This window comes from Patagioenas fasciata, chromosome Z (assembly GCF_037038585.1).
Source record: "Patagioenas fasciata isolate bPatFas1 chromosome Z, bPatFas1.hap1, whole genome shotgun sequence".
Lineage (NCBI taxonomy): Eukaryota > Metazoa > Chordata > Aves > Columbiformes > Columbidae > Patagioenas > Patagioenas fasciata.
This window is the reverse complement of record NC_092560.1, coordinates 75,387,109-75,403,900: the sequence shown is the minus strand read 5'-3', so window position 1 is coordinate 75,403,900 and position 16,792 is coordinate 75,387,109. Positions and strand designations below refer to the sequence as shown.

The window sequence follows — 16,792 nt, the reverse complement described above, 5'->3', positions numbered from 1 at the left end:
TGAGGAAATGAGATCTCAAGCTTCAAGCTACTCCTGAACATGAAATCTGTGTTGTGAACATGATTATCTGTATGGCTTCATTAGTGTTTTTTTATGGTGTGCTGGAGCAACAAACCTTGGAGAACTCCACACAGGCTCTCAGGGCTGCACTACCTAATGCCCAGCTTTTCGTACTGTTTTGGTTCACCTCTGGAGTTTTTGGTGCTTTTTGACTCAGGACTGGAAGCCATGTATATTTGCTTTTTGGATGAGAAGCTTGTGTGTGTTGCACTCTGAATATCAGTATTGCAGTCCAGAGATCACTCGGTGAGTGGACCGTTACTGAGACCGATTAAGTCACTCCGGTGATAATCATCTTGGCTTCTGGGTTGAATGATGGTGAGATGCCATAGTGATGAAGACTTGTTTGCTCCCAGAATCCTATGTAGGAAAATATTTGCACAGAAGGAGGAAGGATACCTTTATTTGAAACTTGGAATATCTATTTTAAGTTTCAGGAATATCTGATTTCTAAGCATTATCCGCCTACTGAACAGCTGTCTTCTATCCTGCCAGTGTTGCTTTCTTGACTTTTTGCTGTTAAAGCATAGGATAACAGCACTGGTGGTTTACTAATAGCTGTATCAATACAATTCCCAATATAGACATACTTGCTTTCTGTTTCCAGTCATAAATTGACTCATAATTCAGTCCTAGAAAGGAAGAGAGAAGAAAAGCCCAGTACCATTTGAATGATACTGTGCACAGTACTTGTATATTCCTGTACCCTTCTATTGCTGATCCATGGACCAAAAGCTTATTTTTGGAGCTGGATAAATAATCCAAGTCCAAGAGCAGGAAAAGCACCCTCTGCCATCCAGTATAGTGACATGCTTTGGGTTTGTATCACATAGATTATAATAGATAGTTAGTACTCTGGTTATTTTGGAAACTCTGATAGTTTTCTACCAATAAGCAGGTGTTAAAATTAAGGAGTATGTTGTGAGACAGAGGTTTTTTGTTCTTCATTAGTCCGTATTGTTAAATAAGGTGTCTGTCTGATTCTGTTTTTCGCACTGCAGTTCAAGTGCAACCTCTGCAAGGAGAGAGGGAATGACAGGGTCTTCTTATCTGGACAGATTCTCTGGGCAGAGTGGGGAATGGCATGGACAGAGGTGGAGGAGTTCATCTGAAAGTCAGGAAGCCAAGCCTTAGAGGTGACAAAATCGAGGGCTGTCTAGGTGTCTGTGTGACATGGGTGGCACGTCCTGCAACCCAGGATGGCACAGGCTGCTACTAGACTCCCAGAGGGATAAAAGGGGCCCCACTAATGCAAGGTTTCCAGAAGTCATGGGGATGTTAAACATGTTTTTAACTGAAATTCTTCAGTTTGTCCAGGGCTGCATTCTGAAGCCCATTTGATGCTCCTGAGGTGCTTGCATCAAGGTGGTGATGCCACCTCCAAACTGTGGTAACTCTTGTCCCATCTCAGTGATGAGCAGTGGAAGGTTTATATATACAAGTTATCTCACTAGGAATTTGTTTAGAAAATGGTTCCGAAATAGGGCACTCATGCACAACATAAACTCTTATTGTTTTAATTTTGTTCCTATATTCGTTAAAGTCAGAAAAGTCGGGGCAGGGTTGTTTTCTTTGTATCACTACAGATTTCAGAATTCCAGCTAGGAAAGGAAAATTCTTCAGTTTGGCCTTTCCCAATAATTTTCTTTAGCTCTGCATATGCTGCATAGAGTATATATAGACACATACTCCACCTCCGTCCCCAGAGGACCTAGTTCTGTTAAAGCTGAATAGCACTTCTTGTCTGAAGTTCAAAGTATAGCCCCTGGTATAATTTCGGTTTCATATTCCTTTAATAAATGTTGGGTCTACAGCTGGATGATTGCCTGATGCAAGACATCACTTTGGGTGGTGCTAGTTCTTCATCACTGAGTACAGACATCAGGGACTGTGTAATTAATTCCAGTATTTTGATTTCATTTCATCTTAAGCCAACAATAGGAAACTCTGGGGCAGATACATTTTATTGTACTAAATGAAATATTGAACATCAAGCCTCTAGCAAGTAAAATGAAAAAATAATTATAAGGAAATGCGAAGTTTGGCTTGTTTTATACCCAGGTCTTTAATAGAATGCTTTGGTATGCAGTGTCCTTAATGAACTTCTGAAACTTCAGCTGTCACAGTGTGTTCCAGACTGTGTTTTTGTTCTTTTTTTGGTTTGGGTGGTGGAAGTTATAATTGAGTTTTGTTTCTTTATTGAAGTGAATTTAGTAACAGTGAAAGGTGTTAGATTGAAGGCTCTGGAAATGGATGTCTTCAGGCTGTGTTAGTCACTGAGCACCCTGTTGAGCTGGCTAACAAGGCTCCCTGTTATGTTGTACTGCTGGGGGTCATTTATATTTTTGTGTGTGTGTGTGTGTGTTCATAGAACTTTGTTTATATTTAGTCACTACCTGCTGAAAGTGTTTCGTATGCAAAACTGTAATGCCTTATATTAAAGGTGCTAGAGACATCATATTTACCAACCTCTTCCAGAAGAAAACAGTTTTATTTCTCTTTGTGATTGTTGACCGTCACTTGCACCTGCTTTAATACATATTTTTAAGGTAATTTAATATTTGGAAAACACCTGAATGAAGCTCATTTTTCTATGGCAAAGCTTACTTTATCGCAGAGAAGAAAAACAAGCAAAAGCATATTAAACTAAACATAAATATTATGATTGAATGTGTTCACAGGACTTTTGTACTGGTTTAAATAACTTCATATCATAATGTGAAATTGATGCAGACTGCATGTAGAGAGCCAGTGTAATTTTGGGTCCCTGCTTTTCGTTTCTCACCCTGGTTTGTCTGCCCTGTTGTCTGGTGTCGGTGCTTTCATTAACGCGTACCTCACATCTGACACAGCAGTCAGTGGCGCAGTTTTGACAGCAAACATGACTGTCAAACTTGAATAGGGGGTACTTGGTTGTGGGAACATTGTCTCATAATTATATGAACTTCTAAATTTTGTACGAGGTATGCAAGTGACTAGAGGCCTCGCTTTTTTCAGACACAGTTCAATACCTATGTAGTAAAGACCCTATGGCTGGCTTGTGTTTCCAGCTGATAGATATGGTACTGTTGTCCCATACTTATGATGACCCAAGTTTTTAACTATTGGGCTTGCTACCTTATAGGTATTTGTTATAGTTACTATCTCTATATGATTCTAAGAATGGGTCATTTTCGTTGTCTCCTTACAAAATGATGAAATAGAGTGGGATCCAGACAGGTGCTTTGGATGCCCCAGCTTGATGCCTGACCCAAAGGAGGTGGTTCCAGGCAGAAGAATGGGGCGTTGATTGCGCAGTTACTCGGTGCTGGATGGGGACTTGTGTGGCACACACCAGCAGGAAATGCTGACCATATTGGCCCATCTGAGCTCCTGCTTTTCAGTGGTGCTGAGGTGGAGCATTGAGACAAGCTCATAGTTACTATTTGTAATGGAGGACCTATGTCATCCTCTTAGCAGCTGCCCAAGCACAGAGAGATTTACTCAAAGCAAGGTGATGAGAGGAGGGGTTGTGCTGATGTCTGCTGTTAAAATAAGAATGTCATCTCAAACCCACCTGGACGCCTTCCTGTGTAACCTCATCTGAGTGTTCCTGCTCCAGCAGATTGGACTAGATGATCTTTCCAGGTCCCTTCCAATCCTTAACATTCTGTGATGTCTGTCTTTCTCAGCTGTGAGGATATTAAACTCAGGCCTGTTTTCAGGAGAACAATCTGGTTATAGAGTAATCTGGGCGCTCCCCTTCCATTGCACCTTCCTGGTTATGAGTGGTCTGGGTTGTCTTGTGTGTGTGTTGCAATGAGGGGTGTCTGACTGTAAAAGTCAATATAAAGAGCCATTCTGTACAGGGTTAAATTGTGACATTGTTCCTGCTGTCCAAATTCAGTGAAACACGGTTTTGTCTGTTTCTGATGAGCATTCTGTACTTTCTGGTGCACAGGAGCAGCGGAGAAGAGCTCGAAGCATGGAGCTGAAGACCGAACCCAGAATTTCATCATGGCCATGAAGGATCGTATGAAAATCCGGGAGCGGAACAAGCCAGAGATCTTTGACTTGATCAGAGATGTGTTTTGTGAGAGCAAACTGACACACGCTCAGCAGATGAAGACGGTGAAACAGAGCGTGCTTGATGGTACCTCAAAATGGTCAGCAAAGATCACGATCACAGGTGAGTGAGGGAGTCAGGGGTTCTCATGGCCTTGTTTGGGAGCCCAAGGTAAGAAGGGGTTGGTGTGAAGCTGGGGAGAAGGGGCAGGAAGGGTTTCTCTGTCCTGTGTCTCTTTCTGCTCCGTATACAGGCAGCAAGTGGAGTTACTCCTGCTCCAGGTACTGTAGTGCACCATGAGCTGAGGCTCATCAGGAAACCTCGCATGGGTGATTTTCCTGTTTCTCTGGCCCTTCTGAGCTGCTGCTTCACGTGGTGTGTGGACACATTGTGTGATGGCGGTAACCCTTCTTTTTTCCTTCTAGTGCTGTGTGCTCAGGGTCTGCAGGCCAAAGACAAAACTGGGTCCAGTGATCCATATGTAACCGTTCAAGTGGGTAAAACAAAGAAGAGGACAAAAACCATTTTTGGAAATCTGAACCCTGTTTGGGAAGAGAAGTTTTATTTGTAAGTGCTCATACAAGGACTCTCAGCTCCATTTTTCCTGTTTGTACAATCTGTGCTTCGGCAGCTGTGTCTTTTCTGTCAGTAGGCATTCCCACACAACCTGCAATGCCTGATGGTTTCATTTCTGCTCAGCTTTGTGTGTCTGTGTCTGGAAGGTTGATGCCTTCAACAATGTATGTAGCACACACCTGTCCATTTTATCTGTCTTACTTGTGTATATATAAATTGTCTGCTCTGTGAACACTTTTACATTGACATTTCTAGAGAAAGCTAAAGACAAAGAAAAATTTTTAACTTGGGGACTTTTGTTCCTGCATAGTAGACATACTTTTGGAATTCTTTGTAATATAGAAAGACTGAAGTTTGTATAAAAGACTACGCAAATTTCCCATGACCTGTTGCTTTGACCTGCCGCTGGTGTTTGACCAACAGAAGTTAAAGGTATTTAGTTGTCTGTCGCTTTTATGTGATACTACCAGTCTCCACTTTTAGTTCTGGAAAATCAATGTAACAGTAACTTGAGAGATTATCTGCTTTCAAGTTGAGCAATGTGTTCATCTCTGAATTGAAAGCAAAAGCTGGAGGCGCAATTCTTTAGATATCAACTACTCTCAGAAGGCTGAAGAATGTGTTATTCCATCCTGCTTTTATTGAATAAGTAAACAGTACCCTCAATTTATCATTGAACATGTTATAAGACAAAATGAATACATGAAATTCAGCAACTGTTTTCTGAGGATTCCAGATGATCTCCTTCAACCTCAAACGTCTTTATTTCATTTAATGTGTAAGCTCTTCCGTTGTACCTTCTCTCCCTTTTATTTTTCTTCACTGTTTTTTCATAAGCTGCTTGTGGGGAGCTCTCTCTGCAAACTGAAATTTGTTTGTGTTTTAAAATCAGGCTTATATCAGCTCAGCCTTGTCTTTACAATGTACAGTGCAAACAAAATTATTTTTAAAGTAGTTTTCAGCTACTCATTAACGACAGAAAAATCTTGGTGCTATTTTGAGCAAGTAAGCCTTGGCTTTATTCTTAGTTTAATCCAAGGTAACATTAGTGCTTGGTAAGTAGTACGTGTGCTTAGGTGCCATTTGGATAACTAGTCACAATAGCAGTAAGTTTGTGTGGGAGCCTTATGGACCTTGATTTACCATGCCAAGTAGTTACCATGGTATTTGCAGTGTGTTCCCTTCTGATTTTAGGAGCTTCAACAAATCCTGTGTTTAAAGATAGCACAATGTGATAACTGTCACAGTTTTAACAGTGCCACTGTTTAGATTTTGTCGCCATGCCTGTGACTCAGCAGATAATACGCTCTTGGGCATTAGAGCTGATGCCACTTCTTGCCTGTGTCTAGGGGGTTGTTTTAGTTGCCTTGGAATAGCAAGAGATGAAATAAATGAGCACAGGGTCCAGAACAATGGCAGGAGAGCATTCAGTTCCAGAATCTGTGTGCTGTTTCGTTAGCAGATGTCAAAGCTCACCTTATGCTGGATGAGGACAGAGTCATTTAGAAGTGCATGCAGCACAGAACTTTTACATGCCCATCTTCCTTTTTAGCATTCATGGATCTTTTTTCAGCTTACAAGTCTTAAAACTTCTGGAATTTTCTACCCCATAATCAAATGGAAATTTAAGTGAACATATGCACGCCAAAAATACCCATTACATACCAAGCTTTTTTAGAAGACATCGTCAGGACAATCAAAAGATAGTCAAGTTTAAAGGGCCAGAGTGTGTGCTTGTTTCTTAGAATTAAACTGGTTTGTTTTAGTGGGATAAAGGTGTGCTGGTAGTTATTGAACGCCTACTTTGCAGTAGATGTATGAGAAGTTTGTTCAAAATGCAAAGTACTTAAGTAGAGAGAGGTCAGGTTGGTAACTAATGTGTGGGTTAGCAGCTGCTGCTCCTTTTTTTTTGGTCTTGTTGAACAGACTTTTTTTGTAGCTCATGTTCATTACCTGCCCAGTGTCTTTTATATGATCAAAATCCCAGTGTCTTTTGAAAGGTTGGATATAGAGCCAGAAGTCTGTGTGCACCAGTCATTATAATTATGGTGTTTTTAATGTAATCCATGGCATGAATTGAGACAAACTATGTACATCTGAGTTATATGATTCTTTCTACAAGCTTGGTAAAGTGGTAACCTATTCCAAATAGTTTTTCTATGCTTATTTATGGTGATGGATGGAAAAGTATATTAATTTAAGTACCTCGCCTTACCTGTGGTTGCTACAACTGTGGCTTTTTTCCCTTTTCTGTATGTTTTCAGAAAAAAAATGTAGTCTTGACCCAGTTTGGAAGGCCAGATTTAGAACTGTGTTTTAGAAAAGGTGATGTTGAAAACTCTTCAAGTTTCCATTATAAGTGCTATTTCGGTCACTATTAGTGTGTGTCACTATAGGCATCTGCTTAGAGTAATGACCAATTCTTGGACCATATTCATGTTGTTTGAGCAAGCAATTGCAGGTCATGCTTCTTTCTGAAAATTATTTCTTTGTACATTTACATCTTTAGCTTTAAGAAATGTGCTGTTAGGTTCTTGCATGTTTCATTGGAGTTTGAAGACTTGTGAAAAATATATGAGGCTGATGTTCCTGCTCAGTTCAGAGTTTTGCAGACTCAATGCAAAGGCTCTGTGCGTGTGGTGCTTGGCACCGAGAAGCTTGGTGAGGGGCGCCAGCCAGTGCTGTGACATGGAATGTTGTTCTGTGAGCAAGCTGTAAAGCTTCCCTTGCTTTACATCCCATTCCCCTTCTGCAATAATCCCACATCCCTTTCCTGTAGATACAATAAACGGGCTTGTAGGCAGCCTCCTTACTTTGCCCTGTAGGTTTCTCTGCTGTGCCCTCAGCTCTCTGCCTGTGCACTTAACCCTGGCTGGACAGAAGGCAGCACGTGTCCTTCCTCCATTTAGTTCTGGGTCGTCTGGATCAGTTGGTACGTGAGAGCCAAGTGCCTGCAGGCTTCTCAGGGATGGCTGCTGGCAAGGGTTTCTCTTCTCCGTTTAGCGGTAGTCTTTTTTACAAAACTTGTTGAAATGTAGAAGCTTTCATAACAAGTCGGCATAACTCCCATTTCCTTGGGAAACAGCCCAGTAATATTAGAGGGATGATATTTTTTCACTATTCAGTTCAATCCGAACAGGACATTAATTCCCCATTTAGACATGTGTTAGACTGTCAGTAGAAAATAAAGGGTTCCTAGAATATTTTTTTTGTAAAGACTGTTGCTGAGCATCCACTTAAATGTGCTATAATCACAGAGTGTTTAGGAGAATAAACTTATGACCACAGGATGGAGTTTCTATTTTAAAGGGAGACCTTGGGCCTGGTTGGAGGTTGCTAGTCTGTACCTTTTTTGAGGAAGCGCTCCAGTCTTTAATAGCTGTGGGCACTAGAAGTTACTGGATTCAGAGGACTTTGCTGTTTTTCTTGGCCCAGGCACAAAGTGACTCATTCGTTTTACAGTAATATCCCCTTGAAGTTGTATTGTCTGAGTACAGCTGTGTCTGAAGCTTTGAATGGTGGGTGTGAAATCACTGCCTGGAACAGATTACATTGTCACTGAACAGTTTGCAAGAGGCGTGTTTATTCTCTCTCACTACAGAAGAGTAACGGAGTTGAAATAAATGTGGTGCCTCCTGCTAGCAGATTCTCAATATTTTACTAGGGCATGCAGAGAGCCCCACATGGTAGACATTCCTGGTAATCCTTTGGGAATGGTGCTATTGCACAGCTAACCACTGGGTTGTCACCCAAAAGGTTCTGTTTGGATCCTCAATTTTCCTTTCAGCTGCTGAGCCTGTTACCAAACATCTTTCAGTTATCTCTGTGGTTATTTATGACTGTTCCAGAGCTGTTTTTCAGACTTGCCCTCCCGAGACCACTGTGTTTATAAACATCACTGTAACTTTGCACCCTCAGCTTCTCTTCACTGCGTGGCAGCGACCATTTAGTTTGTCTTGCTTTCTATGTTCTCTGGGTACTGCAGATACCAAAACTGGCAGTTTGATAAAATCCCGCTTGTTTCCATGCTCAGTTAACAATGTGAAATGAAAATTTGAAATCAAAGTTGATGCCTTGTGGCCAGCACCTGATGGGAAGCTGAGTTAATGTAGCTAAGGATGTAACACTCAAAATCACTTTATCTGTTCTTTGTAGTTAGGAGAGCCGCACCATTAATTTGTCAGTTGGTGTTGTAGCACTGAAACAGCAAAATGATTGTACTTGTTCCCCTAAGAAAAGAGCTTCATGCTAGTAATAACAGAAAACTCATTTCTTTGTTCTTAGACAGCAACAGCTGGATCTTGGGGCATATTATTGTGCTGTCATGCTTAACTTTTAAGCTGCTAAAGATTTTAGCTTTGTTCTCTTACCATGCTGATTTTTCCTTTGGTGTCGTATCCGCTGTCCTTTTTTCTCTCTAATAGAGGAGACTTGGTATTTTTTTTTTTTTAAATTAACCTGTCCTGAGAAGTTTTCTGTCTTCCATTCTCATTGAGGTTGGCCACAACAGAGCTGCCAGTTGGACCCTGCCATGCCAAGACACTTGGTTTGAACCACATCCAAATCTGGCTGCTGTTTCATCCAGACCATTTCCCAGAGACAACCTTTTTCTTTTTTCTTCTCCCTCTGTATATGTTGTTGTAAGTCTTTACTAGGATTTCTTATACTGGTTGCTACAACTACTCCTTCCTTTCTGATATTCTGGAAAATCACTTTATTTTTTTTTTTTTAAATAATTTTGCTCCTCAGAAGCAAAACTTTCTTCCTAAAATGATCACAGGTCCTAAACTCTTGCTGATCTGTTCTCTCCCGGTCATTTTCCCACCTCCGGCACCCTCATCTATTATTTCTTCACTTTTTCTTTCCCTACCATTACATTAAAAGTCCCCTGCACTACAGGCTGCATCTACCATGGTGCAGAAGGGAAACCGCTCACAGAATATGGCCATTTAGATTCTTTGAACCATAACTTTTCTTTGATATCATAACACAACAAAACTACTTAATTCTGAGCTTGACTGACCTACTTTTAAATCTGCGAAGTATTGTTGCCTCTGCTCCCTCACTTCCATTGTTTGTACTTGCTATGTCTACTTGTTGTTTTTTGTTTTTGTTAGCCTGATAGCTCTACAAGGCAGGAGCTGTCGTCTTCTCTGGGAGCTGCCAAGCACAGCTGAGTCTTGGCTGTGTGTTTTGGCTTCTGGGCTTCCCTGCTTTTCATGCAGAACTTAGGAGAAAACAGCATAATTTAAAGAAACGCGTTAATGTGAAATGACCACGTGGAGTGATAAGGTCATGTTGGTGTCCCACCTCTCCAGTCTGCGCAGTGCATTTTAGAGGCGCGTACTCTATGTCCACTGCATAACTGGTGGAATGCAACTGCGGGTTTGGCGTGTCCTGCAGGGTTAACATGTTGATAACACCTTTCTTGAGATGAGAAATTGTTTGGGAAGAAATGTTCATGCAGATGTGACACAAAGGAACTTTAAAAAACCCTTTGGTTATTTGCCAGACTGTTTGTGAGAACAGGTCCACTGATGTGAGCTAATGGTGTCAGAAGGTTATAGATTTTCAGTTTGACACTTTCCATGCTTTAAACTGATGATCTTTACTGTGGGTAAAGACAATTTTGTGAACTACTCAACACATGGTTTTATAGATATACCTTTGTATCTCTTATGGCAGAACTTTTACAAACTGTCGGTGTTGCCACAACTTAACAAGACTTATGACTTTGGCTTTAGTGTTCCTGTAGTGTGAAGGTTCAGTAACAGTCCTGCAAATGTTAACACAAGCAGCAAATCATAGACTCACAGAATCAGAAGATCATTCTGGTTGGAAGAGACACTCAAGATCATCAAGTCCAACCAACTCTGGCACTAAACCATGTCCCTAAGAAGCTCATCTACATGTCTTTTAAACACCTCCAGGGATGGTGACTCCACCACTTCCCTGGGTAGCCTGTTCTGATGCCTGACAACCCTTTCCATGAAGAAATTTTTCCTAATATCCAATCAAAACCTTGCCTGGCACAACTTGAGGCAATTTCCTCTCATCCTATCACTTGCTAATGGGCAGAAAAGACCAACACCCTCCATGCTACAACCTCCTTTCAGGTAGTTGTAGACAGTGATAAGGTCTCCCCTCAGCCTCCCTTTCTCCAGGCTGAACAGCCCCAGTTCCCTCAGCTGCTCCTCATCACACTTGTGCTCCAGACCCCTCACCAGCTTTGTTGCCCTTCTCTGAACTCTCTCCAGAACCTCAGTGTCTTTCTTGTAGTGAGAGACCCAAAACTGAACACAGGATTTGTGATGCAGCCTCAGCAGTGCCCAGTACAGGGGCCACAGTAGTTCTGATACAAGCCAGGATGCTGTTGGCTTTCTCGACCACCTGGGCACACTGGTGTTTAGCTACTGCCAACGAACACCCCCAGATCCTTTTCCCCCAGGCACTTTCCAGCCATTCTTCCCCAACCTGTAGCGCTGCCTGGGGTTGTTGTGACCCAAGTGCAGGACCCAGCACTTGCCCTTGTTGAATCTCATACAATTGGCCTCAGCCCAACAATCCAGCTGGTCCAGATCCCTCTGTATGGCCTTCCTACTGTCCAGCAGATCAACACTCCCACCCAATTTGGTGTCATCTGCAAATTTACTGAGGGTGCACTCGATCCCCTCATCCAGATCATTGATAAAGACATTAAACAGAACTAGCCCCAATACTGATCCCTGGGGAACGCCACTCGTGACTGGCAGCCAGCTGATTTGGCTCTGTTCACCACAACTCTTTGGTCCTGGCCATCCAACCAGTTCTTTATCCATCACAAAACACTCATCCAGGCCATGGGCTGCAGCTTCTCCAGGAGAATGCTGTGGGATACGGTGTCAGTGACTTTGCTGAAGTCTAAGTACACAACATCCACAGCCTTTCCCTCATCCACTAAGGAGGTCACCTTGTCATAGAAGGAGGTCAGATTGGTCAAGCAGGACCAGCCCTTTGTAAACCCATGTTGATTGGGCCTGATCGCTTGGTATGTGCCGTGTGATGTCACTGAGGATGATCTGCTCCATGACACACCTGTAATTCCTGATATCTTCCTTTCGGCCCTTCTTGTAGATGGGCATCATATTTGCCAACTTCCAGTCAACTGGGACCTCCCTGGTTAGCCATATTGCTGATGAATGATGGAAAGTGGCTTGGTGAGCACCTCCACCAGCTCCCTCAGCACCCTTAGGTGGATTACATCTGGACCCATAGACTTGTGGGTATCCAAGTGGTGTAGCAGGTCGTTAACCATTTCCCCTTGGATTATTTGGGCTTCATTCTGCTCCCCATCCCTGTCTTCTGTTTGAGGGCACTGGGTTCCTGGGGCACAACTGTTCTGACTATTAAAGACTGATGCAAAGAAGGCATTTAGTGCCTCAGCCTTTACCTCGTCTTCTGTCACTATGTTTTCCCCCCACATCCAACAGAGGGTGGAAATTCTAAGTTCTCCCTTTGTTGCTGATGTATCTGTAGAAGCATATTTTTTTGTTCCCTGTTACAACAATAGCCAGATTCAACTCTACTTGGGCTTTAGCCCTTCTTATTTTTTCTCTGCATAACATCACAGCATCCTCCTAGTCTTCCTGAGTTGCCTGCCCCCTTTTCTAGAGGTTATATATGCTCCTTTTATTCCTGAGTTTCAGCCGCAGCTCTCTGTTCAGCGAGGATGGTCTTTTTCCCCACCGGCTTGTCTTTTGGCTCACGGGAACAGCCTGCTCCTGTGCCTCTAAGATTTCCGTCTTGAAGAGACACCAGCCTTCCTGACTCCTCAGAACTGCCTCCCTAGGGACTCTGCCAACCAGCCTCCTAAACAGGTCAAAGTGTCATTGAGTTTTTTGCTTCAAAGTATGAATTGCTGGCTCAGAAGTAGTGTTCTGGTCATTTTTAGACACTTCTCCTTTTCGTTCTCTCTACTTTTTTGAGGAGATGAGGCACATTCCATCCCACACCCCTGACATGGTCTGAGCCAATTCAAGCCAACCTCAAAAGGTGGGCAGAGGTCTCGAAGCTAAGAGTCACTTTTTACAACTTTTTTTTTTTTTAATTTGAAGCTAGGCTGGAAGGATACAAAATTACTAACTTCATTGTGGGAGGCACTATAATGTAATTTCAGCAGTTGCCTGTTCTGTTTAGCCACCAATATACCAATTAGCGTGTGTGTGGGCACGCCACTGTGTGTGCGGATCAGAATTAACTACAGCCTCGTGTGCTTCCCCACAGCCCAGCTGCTGGTTGGGCACGAGAAGAGGCCAGAGTATTGACATGCAGGGGACACGTGTGGGGAACTGGTGTTTCGGGACTGGAATGGGGCAGAAGAGATGCCGGTGGAGGGTGGGACAGAGAACAAGTCAACAGAATGAGGCTCTGCTGCTTCCACTGCTCCTGCAACCACTGGCTTCAGGCAGGAAAGCTTCATGGGGAAAAAGAAAAAAATCACAGTTTATTTCAAGTTTGCTTAAAGATTTGGTTTGCTGTTTCCCAAAAATGTTACTTTATTTGGTAGCTTGAAGTGTAAAAGTAAGTTCTTTATAAATACAGCACCACTGCAAACCTCAGGAGAATATAGATATAAAAGACAGAGACCATTTCCGAGCCATCTACAAAGGGAACCTGGTTTCCAGTCTCTTGCACTCTGAAATGGGCCTGAAAACATTCAATAGTTTGTTCCTTGCAGTGGTGTCACAGAGTGTTTCTATTCTTTTCAGCCTCTTGGGAAAGCTGTGAGAGCCTGGACAGATGCATGTGTGCACACAGTGAAATCAATCTTCACAAAAATGGAGCAAGAAGTGGGGCAGGCATCTTTAGAAATGTGCCAGCTCCTGTATTAATGAAGGGGGAAGTTTCTAGCAGCAGAGCTTGTTAGGCAGAGTCTTACAGAGTCGTGATGCTGTCACAAGTTGGAAGCTATTTCTCATTAGTTAGAAAGCCTGTTAGTTAGCAAGCTCAAGTTCCCCAGTATTCATGGTTCTGTTTTGGGGTGTTCTCTGGAAGGTGAACTGGTATTGTCACAGCTGTCTTGCTTCACTGAAAGAGACCTAGATGGTGATGTTTTATGGGTAAGCCACCAGCCCAAGGCTTTCAGCTGCTGTGAGCGAGTGATAAGGCTCTCTGACATGGCAGCAGCGTAAGGAATGCGAATTGAGCAGTCTCTGAAAAGCAACAGAGAAAGGTACAGTAAAATAGAAGCTTCGTTAACTTAATAAATAATAAATGCTACTGGAAATTTTCCTGTAGCACTTAGTGAGTTAAGGATGATAGCCAGCCACTCCAGGAGTGTGGGATGTTGCATGTGGTACCACCTAAGGTAGATACAGATCTAACCAGCTAATGTTTTCCTAAAGAGCAGTTTCTCACTGTTGGTAGCAAAGAAACAAGATCAAACCAGGCCTAACAAAGAACTGTTGTGCCAGAATATGATGTGTGAAGAAGTCAGGAATTAACTGCCTGGTGCTTCGTAAATGATGCTGCGTGCCAGTCTGTGTTTTGAGGCACCCATGCACTTCTGAACACTGAGCTTCTGTGTTACTGCCAGGATGTACATTAGTGTGCAGTGTCAGGAACAGAAGCTTTCTTTTACATGGTTATACTGTGTTGCTGGTAAATACGGCAATGTGCTCAGACAAATTTGAGAGCTACAAAGAGCAGCAGTCCAAGCGTTACGTACTTGTGAACGCTTGCTGCATGGTTTTGTTAAAGGAAGACATCCCTGAAGTAGTGGGGGAGGAGGAGGGGGAGAATAAAGGCAGGAGAGAAACACTGAACCTTCTTTCTTCTGAACTCTAAATACAGCTTTGATTGCGCAGCAAAGGCAGGGAGCAACGATGCTCTCTGCCTGTGATCAGAACTGCCTGGAATTGCCTATAAGTTTATCCAAATAATTCTCAGCTGTTCTTCTGCCCTGCAAGAATCAGAAGGAGCTGCACAGATGGCTCTTGAGCAGTTCTGGAACACAGCAGTGGCAATAGGAGCCCAAATGATTTCTAGGTAGGGAGAATGCAAATACCAGTCAGTGCCACATTTTATTGACCAGGCTTAGCAGATCTCTTCTGACCCATTTCTTCCTTCTCCTTGTTGCTTAGCAACAGATGCAGCATGTTAAAGTTAAAAAGCCTGGAAAACAGGCCTTCAACAGAAGTTGCCTGTTTTTTGTAGGTTTCGTTTCCTTGAGGGAAGACATTTGTAGTAGTTATGGTGAGTAATCACCCTTGTCACAGTCTTATATGAGCATTGAAATTGCTTTATTGTATTGCATGCCCTGTAAATGAGCAGAGCTCTTACAATAAGGTTCTTGTACCCACTTCTGATGTCCAGGAGCCTGTTCCTGTCTACAAAAGGTATATGAATACTTAAAAAGAGAGGGAGGCTGCAAATTCTGCCTGTGCCTTAAGGTGCCCATTCAGCAAACAGTAAACTATTTTTATTTAAATGGAAATGTCTTTAATGATCTGCCCAGAGCACGCAGTATTAGTCTGAGCTGTAAATAATAGGCAGAATCAATTCTAGTAATTAAATACGACTTTATAGCTGCCGTATCCCACCCTTTCCTCTCACACACAGGTGGTATTTGTATCATCTGATTATAGTGTATTGTCCATTAATACACTACTGCTTTGTGACCGTCTTGAAATAAGAGAGCTGCCTCCACCTGGGTATTTATCTTTCATTTGAAAACAGCACAAAGTTTGTTTGTCGTAGGCCTTGGTCATGCTATCTTCAATACTGCACATGCCTAAACACAAGCAGCCTTCAATACCTGCAGCTGAACAGAAGATAATTGACAGAGAGAGCTCTCAGAAACCAGTGAGGTGCTTCTTATCGGCATTTTTGGGGTCTGTGGGCTGGGTTTACCAGTGCAGGTGTTACCAGGCTTTTGTGGGCTTCAAATCAAATTTAGCGACAGTGAAGAGAATTCCCAGGCTCAGGGAGCTGCTGCTGCGAGTGAGCATGTGCAGGAGGGTCACAGCCACTTAGCAAGTCTGGTGTTGGTGGTTGCGGTCAGGGCAGGGCAGTTCTTCTGCACACACCTGAAATACCCTGTCTGTCGTGTCATGAGAGCGTTTAGAGTGCACCAAGAAGTTGTACAGTTCCCATCAAACGCTCCACTTTTAAATAAATAGGCATTTGTTTAGGTTTTGTTTATGCATCCCTCTACTGTTGGACAAGTGGGTCAAGAGGAACATGAAGCTTACAGCATATGGATGTTGGCTGCATTATGTGCTCTTCAATATGTTTGTGTTGTTTGCAGTGAGTGCCATAATTCCTCTGACCGGATCAAGGTGCGAGTATGGGATGAAGACGATGACATCAAGTCCCGCGTCAAGCAGAGGCTGAAACGCGAGTCGGATGACTTCCTGGGGCAGACAATCATTGAAGTCCGTACTCTGAGTGGAGAAATGGATGTGTGGTACAACCTTGGTGAGCAGGGCTTTGGGATTGGAAACAATGTCACATGTTAGTTTGGGGACGCTGGAGAATACTTGGGTGCATCTGGGCAGTTTACAAGAAAGAAAAAACAAAAAACCCACCTGATTTCAAGAGGCATATGATGGTGCTGTGGAGCAGCCACAAGGCTTTGATCTGAGTTAAAATGAAAATGAGGGGTGTAATGTGTCAGAAGGGTGATGGATTCTCCCTGTCAGGCACTGGAACGTGCAATGGGTAAATGCTTGGAGGAGGCTTGGATTCCAGCTGTGCTGGAAACATGTTTTCTCTCCTGTGCCCCTGTTTGTGCTGACACAAGCGTTTTACCAGCCTCTGAGACCTGCAAGTGGACCTGCATTGGGCTGGGAATTTTTTGAGACCTTTCCCAGTAGTCAAAATAGAATGTTGTAGAAAGTACTGACAAATAACCAGATGGTGCTGAGTTGACAGGCATAGTAATAATCCCAGCAGGTCTTGACAGGGACAACCAGCAATTCCCAGGAACTCAGAGCTGTGGTGAAGTCAGGAGCAAATTCCACATCAGTCAGACCTGTTTGCAGAAAAGGGATCTGTCCTTGCAGGTTCTAGTTCAGCTGACTGAATCCAAGTCCAGGGACCCTATAGCGCATTTGCTGTCAGACAGATTGG

At 43.0% G+C, this 16,792-nt stretch overlaps 1 protein-coding gene across 7 annotated transcripts in view; it reads left to right on the top strand.

Annotated features, from left to right (window-relative positions):
- Nucleotides 1-16,792, top strand: part of UNC13B (unc-13 homolog B) — a 222,614-nt gene that overhangs the window by 143,095 nt on the left and 62,727 nt on the right. For all 7 annotated transcript variants that reach the window (XM_065860354.2, XM_065860353.2, XM_065860351.2 and 4 more), the window contains 3 exons: nucleotides 4,001-4,228; nucleotides 4,531-4,672; nucleotides 15,969-16,138. In XM_065860354.2, the coding sequence (XP_065716426.1) occupies nucleotides 4,001-4,228; nucleotides 4,531-4,672; nucleotides 15,969-16,138 (540 nt within the window). The remainder of the gene's footprint in view (nucleotides 1-4,000; nucleotides 4,229-4,530; nucleotides 4,673-15,968; nucleotides 16,139-16,792) is intronic.